Source organism: Pseudopodoces humilis, chromosome 1 (genome assembly GCF_049639895.1).
Source record: "Pseudopodoces humilis isolate 2021_Gansu_Grassland_sample_001 chromosome 1, ASM4963989v1, whole genome shotgun sequence".
In the NCBI taxonomy this organism is placed as follows: domain Eukaryota; kingdom Metazoa; phylum Chordata; class Aves; order Passeriformes; family Paridae; genus Pseudopodoces; species Pseudopodoces humilis.
The window spans coordinates 42,312,328-42,329,777 of NC_142200.1; the positions used below are offsets into that span (position 1 = coordinate 42,312,328).

At 35.3% G+C, this 17,450-nt stretch overlaps 1 protein-coding gene across 1 annotated transcript in view; it reads right to left on the bottom strand.

Annotated features, from left to right (window-relative positions):
- ASXL3 (ASXL transcriptional regulator 3) overlaps nucleotides 1-17,450 on the bottom strand; it is a 121,575-nt gene that overhangs the window by 54,846 nt on the left and 49,279 nt on the right. The window contains exons 4-5 of the mRNA XM_088058307.1: nucleotides 9,829-9,937; nucleotides 8,366-8,477 (exon numbers count right to left, since the gene is read on the bottom strand). Of these exons, the coding sequence (XP_087914433.1) occupies nucleotides 8,366-8,477; nucleotides 9,829-9,937 (221 nt within the window). The remainder of the gene's footprint in view (nucleotides 1-8,365; nucleotides 8,478-9,828; nucleotides 9,938-17,450) is intronic.

A 17,450-nucleotide genomic window follows, 5' to 3' on the forward strand; every position in this document is an offset into this window, starting at 1 on the left:
GACAATAATGTAGCCCAGTGTTCATCTATTTTCTCTGCCCATCCTTCAGTGGGATGAGCAGACACCTGAAGTCCCATGCCTCTAGCAATGTTTCTTAGATTAAACATTGTAATGGTTTTTTATTTGTGTTTGTAAGCAAAAAAGACACAGACAATTTAGCTATTAATAATTAATGGCCATCATAAGATGCACATGATATTAAACTTTTTTTTCACACTGGAAGAAAAAGTGATTAATACTTACCTAATTAAGAGAGAATACACTCTATGTCACTGCTGTTATGCCAAGATAACTGTCATATTAGATTAAAATTTTTCATTACCAGGTAAGAGAAATGCTATTTTGTCACAAGATTTATAACTGACTTTTTTATTTCTTTTTCCCCTTCCGTATAGTTGCAGGATTTGTCAAAATATACTTTTATATTCTAAAAATATTCTTTTTTCTTCAAAAAAGGACTTGCAACACAAAACAGGTTCTGAGTTTACAGAATCACCTGGTTTGGATCAATCTTTTCCACATGATCAGCAAAGCTTACTATCAAATAAGACAACATAAAGGGGCTGCAAAGTGTCAGCAGAAAACAAACAATACCTGGTTTATATAATCCAAATCACTACAACAGCTAAGCTCCTGAGACAAAGAACACCTACACCAAAATAAAAACCTGACATTTCAAATTGCCCAGATTTTGTCTTCCCCTTCAGAGAAACTTTTTTTATTTTACAGTGTTCTGGCAAATTTTGAGAGTCAAAGAATTGAAGAAAAAACCCAGAAACAGCATGTGCACACAAACCCCAAAGGTAACAAGAGGAGAAGAGAACACATTCAAAAATCCCTAAAGAGTGGAAACTTAAACTTAAACTTAAGTGCCCCTCCTAAAACAGGATAGATACAACATAACCTGTCATGATAAACCTATTCCTCTTATCAAGAATGACTGCAACTCCTATTACCTTCTTGTTGAAATGGGAAATTCAGATTTTCTTTATGGTGATCTAGGATATTATTACACCCTTATTTATTTTGATGATAAAGTTCATTCTGAAGAGGTTTGACAACTATCTGATGATACTCAACAATACAGCCATTAACATCAAAGTCATGATACAGCAGGAAAAAAAATAAGCATAGCTCTGTATTAATTTTGTACTTTCATTAATTTCTCTTTTAAAAATAAACCTGGAGTTGTGACAGAATTTATAAGAGGCCATACTTTTTATTTCTATCATTACTTCAATTTTGCATAAAACATTATCAGTGTATTGGTTTATTTTGCTTCTGTTCCTTTGAATCTTTTACAACAAAGCTGATCGAGAAATAGGGACTGTTCCAGTGGGTGAAACAACTTGAACTGAAAGCCACTGAGACAATAAATAGCTTTCTATCACTGTAATTTGTCCTACAGATACAGAAAAAATACCTTACTTAAGGCTGGTTCTTTAGCACAACCCAAACCTAGTTTATTCAGAGTTTTGAAAAAAACCCTGACTTTTCTTGTAGTTCATGATTAAAGAAATGGATACATGAGGTTGAAATCTGCTGCTTAAAATGACACTGTGATTAGAGAAACTCAACCTAATTTATTTAGAACAAATGATACTTCCTTTCTAAAACTTATTCTGTACATTATATTTTTTCTTCATATACCTTGTAGCTTAAAATAGTAAGATAGTAGGATAATATTTTAAATGTTACTTTTTGTTTTAATTACATTTCCATTTAAAAGCAGCATGATACAAAATATAGCTATGAACCTAACCATCTAGTAAATAAGAGATGTCATTGACTATTTTCCAAAAGCAGAAGATACAAGCACTAAAAATCTAAATACATTGTGATAAATTATACAGTTGCTTAATAACTTATACAGTCTACTCATTTTATTAGCAAAAGATAATAATAAAACTGACATACAGGCTTTATTTAGAGGATAATCAAGATTTTGTTTAAAAACAAAATGAATTGTCTTTTCTGTAGGAAATTAAATACAAATATGAGGCAATGAAAAAACTTAATTTTTAAAACATGTTCTGCTGTTACTAACTCAAATCAATCTGTAACAAAGTGTGACTGTATTAAGATGCTTGTGACCACATAAAATTGTCATGATTTATTTCTTAATTTATATGGATGAAGTCCAACTGCTTTTCTCTGAATGAGTCAGACATAAAAAAGGGAAAAATAAGACAGAAAGATATATAAGTGAAGTCATCACTGATGATCATACTGAGAAAAACAATGCCTTAAGAACAAAATGGGCATTTCTCCTATGGAAACTAAAGATCACAGTAACAGAAAAACTAATTTAAAGTGTTCTTCGTATATATATATACAGCTTTGGAAAGCTGCAACCACTTTTTCCATAATCACTGGAGATCCATGAATATTATCAGATCCATGTTCACTTGAAAATTATATCAGAAAAGAATGCTAAAAATAAACTGGGCACTGGGGAAGGAAAAAAAAAAGTCCTGGGAGAATGTGACAGATAAAGGGAAAATATTTGGGTAGCAAATAAAGAGGATTCACCATTATTGCTACAGTAGAAAAAGGAAACAAGAGTGGTTTTAAGCCTACAGGAGGCATTTCCATTTAGTGGAGAATAATTAGGCTCCATTCTTTAAATCGGCTTCTGCAAGGGCCAGGACCACGTGAAGGAATAAAGAAAAAGCAACTATTAAGCCATAAACTGTTATGTTATGAGCTGGAAGAACAGCTGGGTTTCTGAAGATAAGACCTCCTCAGTGAGTGTTCAGAGACTGTTAACATGAACCACAGAATTAGAATTACTTAGCAAAAGGAGTATATTAAAAATGTTTTCGGCAAACTCCATTTAAAATAATTTCCTCTCTTCCATTTGTCCAAAACTAGTTTTGTTAATTATTATGAAAGGTTATAATTTATAAAAATCAGCAATGCTGTCTTTGAATTTCAAATTTTACAAGCTATCCCTGTTATTTTTTATTACCTTTTACCTTCCCCATCCATGTAAAACATATTGGATGACATGTTTCTTCAAAGAAACAATTTTTGGAGGAATACGGCAAAAAATTATTCTGTCTCCTTGCCACTGAAAGTTATTAGGAGTAACTGTAAACAGATTTATATAACTAGATGGACAAAGAAATTCCTGTCCAGTAAAGGGCTTATTTTCCCAAAATCAACAGCACAATTAATTTTGATTTCAGTCAGATCATATTGATTTAAAATCAAATTAGTAAATTCAACAGCAGTCCACTTCCCTTTTTTTTTAAAGAAACAGCAATAGATGAGAAAGATTGTTTACTAATGGGCACATTATAAAACATAAATTAATATTGTTACCATATGCTAAAGACTAGAGTCTACCTCAAGCATAAAATGTATGCACACACTCTGGAGATATGAAATTTCAGAGAACTCCATCAGGAAAACATACACACAATATCTCTCTCTAAAATATCCATAAAATTCAATATTTTCTTTGGGTGACACGGATCTATACTTGTATTGACATAAATAGTTGCACTTTGCCAACACAGATGTATTGAGCAATTCACCTCTGTCACTCTTTGATCTCTAGAGCCCAACTTGCCAAAAGTGAATAATTCAGAACTCGGCTGTTACCATCAGCTCTTGAAAATGAAAACCAGTTTGGGAGTTAGTTAATTATATGAGTTTGCCAAAGCAAGCAAAAACAGATGTATACATCAATGGTACTACAGTGACTGCAATATTCTTTCTAAAAAGCAATACTACCATTGTGAATTAATAAATAGTATTGAATAGTATTTTTTGGAAAAAGACATCAAATAACACATTAGCTTTGTAGCTTGCACTGAATCCCATTATATTAACAGCCTGTTTTTGAGCCCAAACATTTCACAAAGCTTAGAAAACTGTGAATCCTTATTCCAAAGTAAGTCAACATTTTCCACTAAAAATATACAGCCTGTCATCACTAAGACACCAATTTCTTAGACCTCATTAACTACTGGAAAAAAAAAGTACAGGAAAAAAAAACAAACAGATGAGAAACATCCTCAAGCGCCACAGTATCTTCTCTTATTCTTATGACTCCCTTCAAGCAATAATGAAACAAAAGAAGTTAAGCTCAATCCCAGGTACCATATTTTTATTTTATAGTTGCAAGAAGATGAAAGAAAAAAACACAAAAAAATCTAAGCAAAGTGAAAAACTACCTCTTGATGATGTGTCACCCAAAACTCTATGTTTGAGCTGCTACTCCATTCATGCTCTCCGGCTTTTAGAGGAATCTATCTCACATCCAGATGTTGCCACGTGTGACAAACATTTCAGCAGAATCATCCAATATTATTCCCAAGAGACAAGATGCTAATAGTAACAGGTTTCACTGAATTGCCAGGAATTCCATTCCTGGAAAGAAACTGAATATCCAAATGTGGACTCAGATTTCAAACAGTGGTGAATATATACTCCTTGCTACAGAGTTATCCTAGGGCTTCCTAGTCTAAAAATCACAAGGTGTTCAAAAACACAGTAGCTACAAAGCAAAATTTCAGGATTCATCATGAATGTGATCCTCTGCTGTCCCTCATTTTGTCCACTATCTCTATGAAAACGGCCTAAGGAATTAACTCTCCTATTAACTCTGCTAACTCAGCTATGAACTCATGTTCATAGATGAGGAACATACACTTCTAGGAAGTGCTGAAAACCAAAGTGTCTCAGGAGACATATGTTGCTTGACTTTGGGCACACATCAGAAGCCCTCTTTGGGCTGAGGTGGGGAGGGAAGTCATGCTATAGCAGGAATTGCTGTCTCCTCCACACTTGCATCATTGTGCATTCCATTGGACTGCACGAAGACAAATTTTAATCAACTGCGCTCTGTGGCTGATGGATTAGCCCTGGCTTCAGAAACCCTAGGGACAAATGCTTTTTGAGAACTGAATATCCTGTTGATGGGCAAAAGGATATTATAGTCATCATTTTCCCAGGCAACAGTAATTGGGATTTTAATTCTTTTACCTACCACATCTTTACATGCTACCCCTGTATTTGAGGAAAATGGAATTTTAAAGATATGGGACTGCTACAGAGCTTCTATTAGAAATCCCATTCCAAACAAAATCAACTGTAGCATAAAGAGTTTCTTTAACATGTGCCTTTGGAGAAGGTGGGGAAAGAAGAATTCTCCACAGCATCTGCAAAATCCTGAGGTGTGACCATTCTACTTGTCCACTTAGTAATACTGATGCGGTGTCACGGCTTTTGCCAAGTCATGTGTTTATAATGGTTAGGAATTTTTATGTTATTATGCTAATAAAATTGTTCAGTAGCCTGCATTTATACTGCAAAAAAATGTGCCTGCTGAGGAATGATGTGATTCTTCTCTGTCAGAGTGTCAGCTGGTACTTTTTATTCCAAAAGACTATGGTGTAAAAGCGCACAAATGGGCTGAGGCTGCTGCTCACAGTTTCATCCTTTTGCCTCCAGCTACATTTAAAGAGGCATTTTTTAAACTCTTGCTAAACAACTTCAGATCACTCTGTCAGAACTGGGGCTTCTGGACTCTATCAGAGTGGAAAAGAGCAAATAAAAATGCAATTAATTGGGCAATTAAGAATTCAGTGTGCAAACAACACCCATCCTCATGTATCGCACATACTCTAAAACACAAGTCAGAGAATTTAATAAAGCGTTTTTTGCACTGAACTAAATGCTACTTTTATGCCACAGAATGGTTTCCTGGAAAGAAAAAAAAACCCCAGCTTTAGTGTGAAAAATGTAATTGGTCTGTTAGACCAAATATTTTCTACAGAAATAACTTTTCTCAAATATTTACAAACCGATCAAGTCACCACCTCACCTTTCATAAACATAATGAGACCAGCCCTATTAAATCTCCTAGAACAAAGGAGGTATTTGTTCACTCAGGACTTCTTATGTATCTTTTCTAAATCCTTTCCTGTTTACCTTAATTCCTTCTTACAGCTATAATGAATGCAATACACTGGTAATCATTTAGCTAGTGCTATACCCAAAGGAAAATCTGTGCCTATATTCTTTAATCAGTACTATCAGAATTATAGTCTAAGAACTGCATTGGACTAATTAGCAAAAGCATCTCATTCATGTTCAATTTATTTTCTGTTGTGATCCTTAAATGCTTTTCAGATATACTGATTTATTGAATACATATTTCTTCTGCATAAATATGACCATTTTTCTTTGCTTGAAAGTCTAAAAGAATTCATGTTGTTCAACTCAAATAACTTACATGGCAATCAAAAGAAGTCTCAAAATTATCATTTATTACCAATACATTTAAGTTAAAAAGATTTCATAGTATTCACAAAGTATTGACAAAAAAAATATTGAATTAAGATGGTCAAATCACACCCTCCAGAGCAAAATGCCTTCTGTGGACAGTGATTCCTATGCCTTTGCAGATTAAATAATTTGTAACTTCAATCCACAAATACAAAAATTGGATGTATTTTTTGGGCATGGTCCTGTTTTTAAGCCAAGTCTTCTATACTGTTAACAAAATCAGAATTCTAAGTGTATATAAATGGTATCTTTAACAACAAACTTGCAGCCTCAAGAAAAGCTATTGTCAAACATGTTTGGGAAAATTATGTTCTGTATTAGGTGATATGCTAATATGCTGTCATGCTATTTATGAAATACATGCTGAATTTAATTCTTAATTGATCACATCCAACACTGGCCTCTCTATATGCTATAGAGACTCACCACTCCCATCCATTCACTTTTTTTTAATATATCCATTGACATCCACCGCAGGAAAAAAAATAAAAAAAATGTCTTTTTGTCAAAATGTTAAATATATTGCAGTTATCCAAGATTTGTTAAAGATGATAAATGACAGAAATTCTCAGCTTTAAAACCAACCTAGGTGTAATTTAATGCTTTATTTCAAAATGTTAAATTTTTGCAGCTTCCCTTTTATGTCATCACAAGTGCTATAATTATTTTTATTACTGTGTAAATAGTATATAGCCTGCTCACAGTCAAAACCCAGCAATTTTCTACTTCTGGAATTACGACATCCTATTTACATTCTTTAACATCCTATTTGCATCCTAACACTCCTAAATAATTGCCCTTGTTTTTTTGCCATTATTTTTATTTGTTTATAACAAGTAACATCAACTTTTTCTTTGTACATTTACATACACAGCATACACTACATATGCGCCAAACCTCTGCACATGCAGAGTCTGTTAACTTAGAGACATATCAAAGAAAATGAAGAAGCAAAGACATTTAATAACTCTGGACTTTTGTTTCCACAGAGCTCCAAAACTTCAGTCCTACACAGACCCACAACATATCTTGGAGTGTTCTGTTACTCCTATCATTGAACATTATGATTTTTCAGTGCTGCTGGAGAGCAATACAGAAATTGCAGCATCAGTCCTGTAAAGGTGCAGCCTGGAAGCTAAGTAAGTTGCTCAAGTTAAAAAAGGAAGTCTGTAGTAGAACAACAACATGAGCTGAGCCTTTTCATGTCCCAGCTGTAAACAGGACATCGTCTCACCATATACCAAATCAAAACAGCAGGCTGCAGTCCAGCAGTGGGACAGGTTGTGATGAGGCAGCAGAAGAGAACTGATCAAGGAAAGGTTTATTTCAGAAGTCCTGGAAAGTCAGTTTTGTTATTTTTTTTTTTTTAAATAAAGCATTTACTTTATAATCATTACATGAATGTAGTTACAGTAATATTCACTCCTGTTACTTGCAAAGTAATTTTAGAAGACTGATGTTCTCTTTATGACTAACTATTAAGTCTCAAGAAGGAAAAAAAAATATTTCTAAGGTTGCCATTTTAGAGTTATTTCTATGTTTCAGTTTGCCATTATCTCAGGGAAAAAAAATGCACAGCATTTGATATTTCAAGATGTCATTATGTCACGATGGCAAACAGGAGCCCCTCTGCCTGAAAGAAAAAAAAATACAAACCTTTGTCCTCTGCCCAGAACTCTACTGAGGGACCAACCCTGCATGTCCACACTGAAATCAATGAGATGTCTGAATCTGACAACTGCCAAGTCTGAAGCCTGGTAAAGACAAATTATTCTTTAGCTCTGGGCCCTAAACAAAAAACTGTAAGCCAAAAAATTACCTACTGGAAACACACCCAAACAGCACTGTTCTTTGTCTTTTAAAACCCTAAGGCAAATAAAGACACTCAGTGTTCCTGATTCCTTCATAAGGCCAAAAAAGAGAGGGAGTCACTCAAAATAGTTCCACTGAGTACAAAATATTTATACAGTTTAGAAATCACACCAAAAAACCTGAAAATCTAAAGAAAACAATACTTTTTCTTTTCCCAAAACATGCCCTCTAATATTGAGATTAAATCACCTACCACCATTTTCTTCTCCATTATTATTGTTTGTCTCAGCCATTTCAGTGCCATCTAACTCAGATTCACATCCTAAATCCAATGTTCCATCAGTAGGGCATGTTGATTCTTCTTTCTACAGATAAAAAATAAAAATAAAAATAAAATTAACAAGAAAAAAATCAATCATGATCCTGCTGCATCTCCGAAAATAGATTACTGCAGTGTACTCTCATACTTACATTTCAAAAAAAACAAGAATAAAATAAAATATGCTTGTGAGTTACTCAAGAGACAGCCATAAAAAAAACAGACTTTCATGAAAAAACTTGCAAACTAAAAGCAAAAAAGCTGTTTTGTGAGGTCATAACATGCTCTTTTTAAAACCAAGAAAGTCACATGAAATGCAAGATCTTCCACTTTTTCTTCTTTTTTTTTTTTAACAAAAACAGACTTGTGTGGCTGTTAAAAATCCTAGTTTTCCAGTTGAGTGTCTACAAAACTGCAGCAAAACACAAATCCTTTAATGTTTCTTTTCTGCCTTTGCCTGTTTCCTGAATTCAAATAGCTGAAGCAACCTGGAGCTCACAAGCATGGGAGTGATTGTGAATTCCTGGAATTGTGCCAAGAATATCTCCCGATTTAAAGAAAAACAACAGCATTTGTTCTAGTAAATTAGGAAAGACAGCTTCTGAAAACTATTAATTCAATTTCAAGTACAGGATTTTTAGTTAGCAGGACCAGACAAATCTATATACTTTTATGTTTTAATACACTTACATCAAATACATCTGTCATAAATTACAAAAGATCCTCCCCCCCAGCCCAAAATTTTAGTTGACTACATTTACACTGCCAAGCAGATAATCTCACTTTCTATTTTCTCATCTCTGCTTCACATTTTTCCATTTCTATTGTGAAAGCCCTCTAAGTTTGATCATGATCAAGAAAAAATTTCCACCCACAGTAAACATCATTCTCATACCAAAACAAAAAAAAAAGAAAAAGGAAAATAAATAGAATAAAGGCAAAATTCTATCATTATAATTATATTCCTTCTCAAAAGCAATGATGCAACCTTTGAATTAAAAGATGATTTATATTAGACTTGCAAATAATTTTTCACTATTCAAAAATCAAACATTAGTACAATTACTTAATTAGAAAGTCAGTGATCCCCTTGAGCTCACTACTCATAAAACAAAGGCCTTACTGTGAACAACTCCAAAAAAGCAGCATTTTAACTAAGCTACGTGTTTTTTATACCATGTTCCAAATTCAAGAATACGTACATGCTTTCTAGGATAAAACAGTCTATGTTTACTTTCATTATAAATCCTTTTAAAAGACATCTGAAAGCAGTTAGAAGGACTATCAGGTCATTTCCTTGCCAAAGAATCTAATTTGTTTACCTTTATATCTGTTGAGACATTCATAAAATGGATTAATAGCTGTATGTACAATCCATATACAAAATTTAAACTTACTTTGAGAGCATAGAGTCCTGATTTCCCAGGGATTTTGAAGAATGTTCCATCACCTACACGAGTGTTAGTATGAAGCATTGCATTCAGGCAAGCTAATGGAGAGGTTCCACTGAAAAATAAAATTGTGCAGTCTAAGATTGAGTGCCTCTTGTAAAACTATTCCCTTGGTCTATTTTTTTAAAAAAACTCATGCTTGCCTGGCTTTTTTTTTTGCCCCCCCCCCCTTTTTTTTTTAATTCTCTCAACCCTGAAAACATCTACATTACAATAACAGGCCAGTTTCAAACTTAATCATATGCATCTGTCCCCTAGGCTTGAGGCAAAAAGTCTGTGAATTATAATTATGCTTTTCTTCATACAGCAACCAGCTCCACATTCTGAAAGAACCAAAGTCCAAATATTTATGTGAAATTACTTCATAAATAACACCATGAAGCCTCATTTTTAAAATGTTACAGACAATGTGGCTGCTGCACATGAATGATCAAAACAGTACCAAGTTCAAGGGCAGCTGCATCCCATAGGATGAAAGGCAACAAAAGAATAATAAAGAGCCCAGAAAGAACACATTTAAAATTAAAAGTGATATATAGTAAAGCCTTCTTCTGGCTCAACATGGTCAGCATGCATTATTATACAAAAAATACAAGCACATTTGTGCCGTTTACGAAGCACTATCTTTTCTAATTAGAATTGTTTTAGAGATTATGAGACTGACCTCCTCAAGGCAATAATTTTACACCACTGTGGAATGCATGTTAAAGGACTATTTAAAAAGAAACACAACACATTAAGAAAAAAATGAGTATTTGGACAGGGATATCTTTGTAGCATATACATGTTTACATCAGAAAAAGAGCAAATATTTCTACCCTAGCTAGATGTATACTAATCTGAAAAGGCGATCTAAAAAAAGGTGGGGAAGAAGGCAGTCGTAAGTTGTTTTATTTAATTTTAATTTGAAAACTGAAGTACAAGATCTGTAGATATACTATCACATCTTTGCCCCCATTTGCTGGCTACTGTACACGGTGTACTCAGGGACTGAATCTGAAACTGTGCTTCTTCCCTGGGGTCCCCAGTCTGCACGCACGCTTATCTTTAGCCACGTAAATATATTCCACTTGGTTAAGTGGAACAATGCCTGTGCATTAAATTAAGTGTGTTGCAAAGTATTTCAGGATTAATTATATACTCTACTATAAACCAGGAACAGGGCTTCAAAGTTCATCAGAAACTACTCTTCTTTATTCTGCGGCATTAAAACACAACATCCAATCTTGGCTGAAAATTGCACGTCTGATTTTTTTTTTAAGATGTGAAACTGGATTTAAATTGTTGTACTGCATATGGTTATGCTTTCTGTTGATTTCCAAGGCTCTGTTACAACAAAATTAATCCTTAATGTACAAGTATCATTATTTTAATGTCAAGCTTGATAATGTGGTAATTAAAAATTCTGGTATAAATTAAACCTGGCTTGAAGACACTATAAAGCGTCCTCAGGCCAGGAAGTCCTGTCTATTATAATTTATTTACTACAGGTCACCTAATGTATCATATTACTACATCTAAAATAAAAAAAACTGCAGGTAAAAATGTTCCTTGTTGATAAACACATCAGTTATTCAATAGGTATTTATTTTATGGGTATTCTAAACACGATCACACAATATGAAAATTCTGACAAGTTTTTGTTGTTTCTTTTGCTTCCCTGCAAATAAAACTAGCTCCACATTTGGTTTTCATATAATACTTTAACAAAATACAAACTGAAATATGTTGGAAATAAAATGATACTGCTAGCAGTGGGGCAGAAGACATTAAGAGAGTTCATTGAGTTTAACGATTATTTAAACACTTTTTTAAGATGTAGGATACTTCTCTTTACACATTTTCCTTACTGTATTAATGCTTGACAAGCAAAGACAGAGAGCATTAAATACAGCAGTTATGGCTGTGTAATTTCTTCCATATGTTAACATACATAACGTGAAGCAATTTCAACTCTCTCAGACTTGGATCTTTTTAGTGAAACATTATCACCGATTAAGGCTTTCTCTGCAAGACAGAAAGAACTTGCTGACTCTGCAGCAGAACACAAACTTGGTATGTCAACAAGAAACAAAACTGTGTGTGCAGGTATGCACAATTTGTATTCTTCGCCTATTCTGATGGAAATACTCTGGACTCCACACTTATTTTTAGATATCATTAACCAATTAAAATGATACAGGATGAATGAACCCAAAATAGAGGATTTGGCAACATCTCGTGATCACTACTGTGCTCACAGCAGATATCTTAATCTTCAAAGTCTAGACAACTGGCAAGTGGACAACAGAAACTACTCTCTGACTTAGAAAGAAACCCGTATCGGCTACTGAGCCAAGAAGCACTTTAACTACCGCTATGCTTGTTTCTTACAGATATCTGCAACTCCTAATGGCATGCAGCCTAAGGGCCATATCCACCCCTCTTGAAAAGTGGACTTGGGTATGTCCATAAGGAGCACAAAACAAACCACACAGAACACAATTAAGCTGCAAATGAAAATAATCTAGGAACACTGAGGGATGTGATTTATTTTGCGCTAAGAGATAACTGAAGTTCCATGGTGTCCTTTGTCAGTGCTGCTTTGACCCATGTCAACCAATGGCTTGACTATTCTTCTGTCAGCACTGACATCCTTAAAACACCGTATTAAAAATCCCAAATGTTACACACAACTGACGCTGGAAATGCTTGCAACACATGGAAGTGTGGTTCAAAAAGCCAGCAATCTAAGATCCCCTGATGCAGACTGATGTCTGAATCATAGAGCACTTTCTGAGGGATCTGTACTACTTATTTCATGCTTTCTAAATTCTCCTACAGCCTGAGGACATGTTCCTTCTGCTCAGAGCTCCTGGAATGTATTAATACAGTAGTCAAGGCCTGCCAATATAAGACTGAGTATCTCTGAATATCAAAAATGGCACAGTTTGACCTAAGTTCTTGAAACACTCCAAATCAGTTCAACTTTGATTCAGTTAAATGAAATTGGATACAATAATATTCTACTTTGTAACTTGATATCTGTGAATTTTTAGAGCCATAATATATTTTAAATCAATATGCTGCAAGTTTTATTCCCATAGTCTGCACACAAGAAATATGTTTACCATTTACAGTCTTCAGATGAAGAACTTTCATACTATTTATCATCATTTGGGTGAGACTGCTTTAAACCATTGTGGTAGTCTAGAAGTCATTCATATATGGAAGTTACAATCTGTAGCAATATATCTTTAAGATTGGTAATTTTCTGCTTGTGTGTTTATTTTATATACATATACATCTATACACATATACAAGAAGTATATATACCCCACACACTTTAAAAAACGTTTAAAAGGTGAAAAGTTACTTACTTTCTGTAAAAGTGATGTTATGATGTTACAACAACCAGCAACATAGGAAAGAAAAGAAAACACTCATTAACTTTCCAATATAAAGGCTGCTAATACAACTTGATAATTTATAGGACATCAGGCATTTTATTATTTCATAAATTCTCTTCCCCAAAATCACTAGAAGCTGGTAGTACTCAGTGCATCCCTTCAAAACTCTTGTACATTATCAAATCAAATTTTGCACCCCAAACTCCCCCAGTCAAAAATATCTCCAACATTTTGTGATTCTGGGCTCCCTCTACTGGTCACGCAGCCGGTGTTTCCTAAATCGAAATGCCAGACTTTACACACACCAATCTCTGCTGAAACATGTAGGGGAAGTACAGATTTCAGTTACTTCCTCCTCTGTCACCCTCCACAAAACCCTATAAAAAATTTGTAAAAAAAATCAGTAAAAACGTTACTTATTTCTATCTAGTAAGCTTCTCAAACACGTGGTTCTGTCAGAAAACCCAGAAAACTTCTGTGGTTATACATATAATTCTAATGGTCTTTGCTAGACTGCTCACCAAGAGACAAAAATTATGATCTTGGCAAAAAAAAAAAAAAAAAAAGAGATGTCTTAAATATGGAAAATAAATCAACACTGCCTTGTCCAGGCAATGTAGTGTAGCAGACAGTGAAAGTTCCCTGACACAGCAGGTAGCACGTCAGTCACTCAGTACCACTGTACGTGGAGTAACCCCCTCCTCTTCCTGACATGCCCCCAAATCTAATGATGACTGCCACAAGATGAGCACCTAGGTGTCATAAATTTGTTCAGTATTTATTTGTTTGAAATCATCTGCTCTTTCTATGCACATCCATAAATAGTCATGAGGGAGCAACAAATTTTACTCACTACTAGAAACAAAGTAAGACCAAAAGGCTTAAGAACTAATTTCTAGGCATGATTTGAAGTCACACAGAATAAAATATGTTCATAATGCATGTAAGTTACACCAATTTTAGAGTGACGACAGATAAAGAAAATAAAACTTATGAGGGAAGGCTGCAGAAAACCCACAAGTATGGTACAGTAAACAGAAAAGAAGGCATAATTGTAATTTTCTTGAAATATATAAAACATCAGTGGAGATGAGTGTTCTTCATGGCCACTGGAGGAAGAAAAAGAAAGTTCAGGGATAGCCTAAAAGTGTGAATGTAGTTGCTGATGTTTTAATCAACACCAGAACAGAGCAGGGCAGTTTGTAAAATTACCTTCATCAGAAGATAATACACACACCAGTCCCAGCTGATACATAGACTGAAACCTGTCCCAGTGTTTGTATTGAATATTCTCTTGAGCATCCATCCAGCACTGTAACCTGTGATTCTTTATCTCTTCAGTAAATCAAAATTTTGGTTAAGGCTGAGGTTAATCACATGCCGTAAGTATACTAGTTCCAACATATACAGCAGCTAGAAATGCTGTAAAATTGACCTGATGTCTAGATGTGCATTGTTTGCTGAAGTGTTCCACACAGCACTGCATGCCTGGTGTGATGAAGCCCTTTGGCTTCCTCTTAAAAGCTCTCCCACAATCTTCAAGGAGCCATGTTCCTACAGTCCTGCTGTCAAGTGTCAGCAAAATGTCCCAACCTGCCTCACAAGATTGTGCCTGTGACCTAGCTCAGGAGTGACACAGAAAACCACCAGGACCCTAAGCAGCTATACCAGGATGAGAAGACAGCTGTGCTATTTAAGAAGATGACAGGCAAACTGCTGCTGACCGGCCTAAAGCTGTTCTCCTCCCAAAGCCAGGCTTGACTGAGCAGGCAGGGCTGCAGTAGCAGTTAGTGCTGGGGACAAGGCACATCCTACCAGACTGGGCTCAGGAGGAGCAACCAGGAGATGTCCAGTGAATTGAACACTGAATAAAAGACCCAGATATTTTAATATATTTAAACAGCACAGGATCCTTCCCTTGGCATAGAGGGAAGGAGAGAGCACATGTAAATAGTAGAAAACAAAGCTGTTGGTGAGTGCAAGATTTCCTGCCAACCACCTACAACTTTTTCAGCAATAAATGCATCAAGGTAGTCTAAACAAACCAACCAGTTGTCCCTGGCTGGACATCACTTGCCCACCAAAGCTGCTTTATCACTCCCCTTCTCAGCTGGGCTGTGAAGAGAAAATACAAGGAGAGGATCACAAAGTAAGGACAGGGAAAGATCACTCAGCAATAATCACCACGGGCAAAACAGACTTGATTTGGGGAAATAAGAATTGAGTTTATTACCAATCAAATCATATTAGGAAAATGAGAAATAAAACCAAATCTTAAACCACCTTCCTTCCCTCCCTCCCTTCCCTCCTTCCTGGCTTAATTTCACTCATGATTTTCTCTACCTCCTCCCCAGCAGCATAGGGGAATGGGGAATGGGAGTTGCAGTAAGTTCATGACACATTGTCTCTGCTGCTCATCCCTTTAGGGTGGGAACCCCTCACACTCTCTCCCTGCCCTGGGGTGGGTCCCTTCCCCAGGGTGCAGTCCTTCAGGACCACCATCTTCACCACAGGCTGCAGGGCAATCTCTGCTCCAGCACCTGGAGCACCTCCTCTCCCTCCTTCTTCACTGACCCGGGTGTCTGCACAGTTGTTGCTCTCACATGTTCTCACTCCTCTCTGCAGCTGCAGTTGCTGTTGTGCAGGGGTTTTCCCCTCTCCTTGGCTCTGTTACCCCAGGGCCACCACCATCACGGCTGATGGGCTTGGCCTGGGGCAGCAGTGGGGCTGTTCTGGAGCCGCTGGCATTGGCTCCATTGGACATGAGGGAAGCTGCTCACAGAAGCCACCCCTGTACGCCCCACTATCAAAACCTGGCCATGAAAACCTAAAACACACAGGAAGACTGCAAGCAGTATATTTGCTTTCTCAGCCAATGTTATCTATAGACTATGGATTCCAGGTACAATTGTACTCTGCCATCCTTATTTCAGTAGCAAAATCCTAAAACTAAACATAATAATCCAAACTAAACCAATTTAAATTATCAAACAGAAAACTTGATTTGAACGATAAATTAAAATCTTGCTTTTGAATTTTTCCATTTATTTTCCTGCTGCAAGGTTAATTTATTCATTGCTTGAAATGATTAAAATACCCCAATCAGCCAATAAAAAGAGCTTTAATGTAATCTCACTTTTTATTTATTCAGAGACTATAAATGCATTCATCAGTTATCTAACTTATTGTACAGAAATTAATCCATGTCATATTTTCCAATGTTAAAACAGCAATGACACCATATTTACTAAATCATTACAAGTGTACTTATTTCTATCAAATAATTTCTGGAAAGAACCTTGATTTGATTAAGAGATTGACTTTTAAATGCTGAATGAAAATACACTATATGTGTGGGATATAAAAGGAAAAAACGAAGAGACTTTCCAAAATATCACATATCCAACATGATTTATTAAACAATAAAACCATCTCTTAATATGTGGGTAGTAGGTAGCTAGGGAACCATCTACTATTTTTATATATACAGTCTAGTGAAACTGCAGAGCTGGAAGATCTCAGCCTCTCACACAAAGTTCTTATTCATAAATTGGAGCAATAAAAAAAGCATTTTTCTTTTTGAGCTTCCAATTGGCTTTTTTAATTTTAAAGAGACTACTAATGAGAACTACAGAGAATACTCAATATGAACAGTCGACATGACTGTCAAAACTGTTTATGTTCTGAAGTCTTAACCATTTAAATAATAAAGTCATAATAAATAAAGTCTTAAGCCTTAAGTTATTTACTTAAGTTTTATAGGAATTGAAGTACATTCAGTTTGAACACTATTTATACAGTCTGAATAAATCATACTTCAAGTTTACTCCTAACACAAGCTCTCCCACTTGAATATTTAAATGTCTTTTAAGGGATTAAAAGACAAATCTTAAAATAAATATGTTTTTTAAAGTTTATTTTCAATCATTTTTTCCCACATTAACCAGAATTAGCAACAGTTTTGTTCTCATTTGGGCAGCACCCTGAAGAAAATTTTTACATCTCTGGTCCTACTTATGCTTCACACATGATACCTGACTTTCAGCCTTCAAATATCACCGACAGGACTACTACTCTTGGGTGTAGCAAATAAGCCAGGCTATCAGGCAAGAAGACAAAGTAGTACAGCTCATTTGTCTATAGCCTCAAAGACTACAAATAACTACCATAACATGCTAG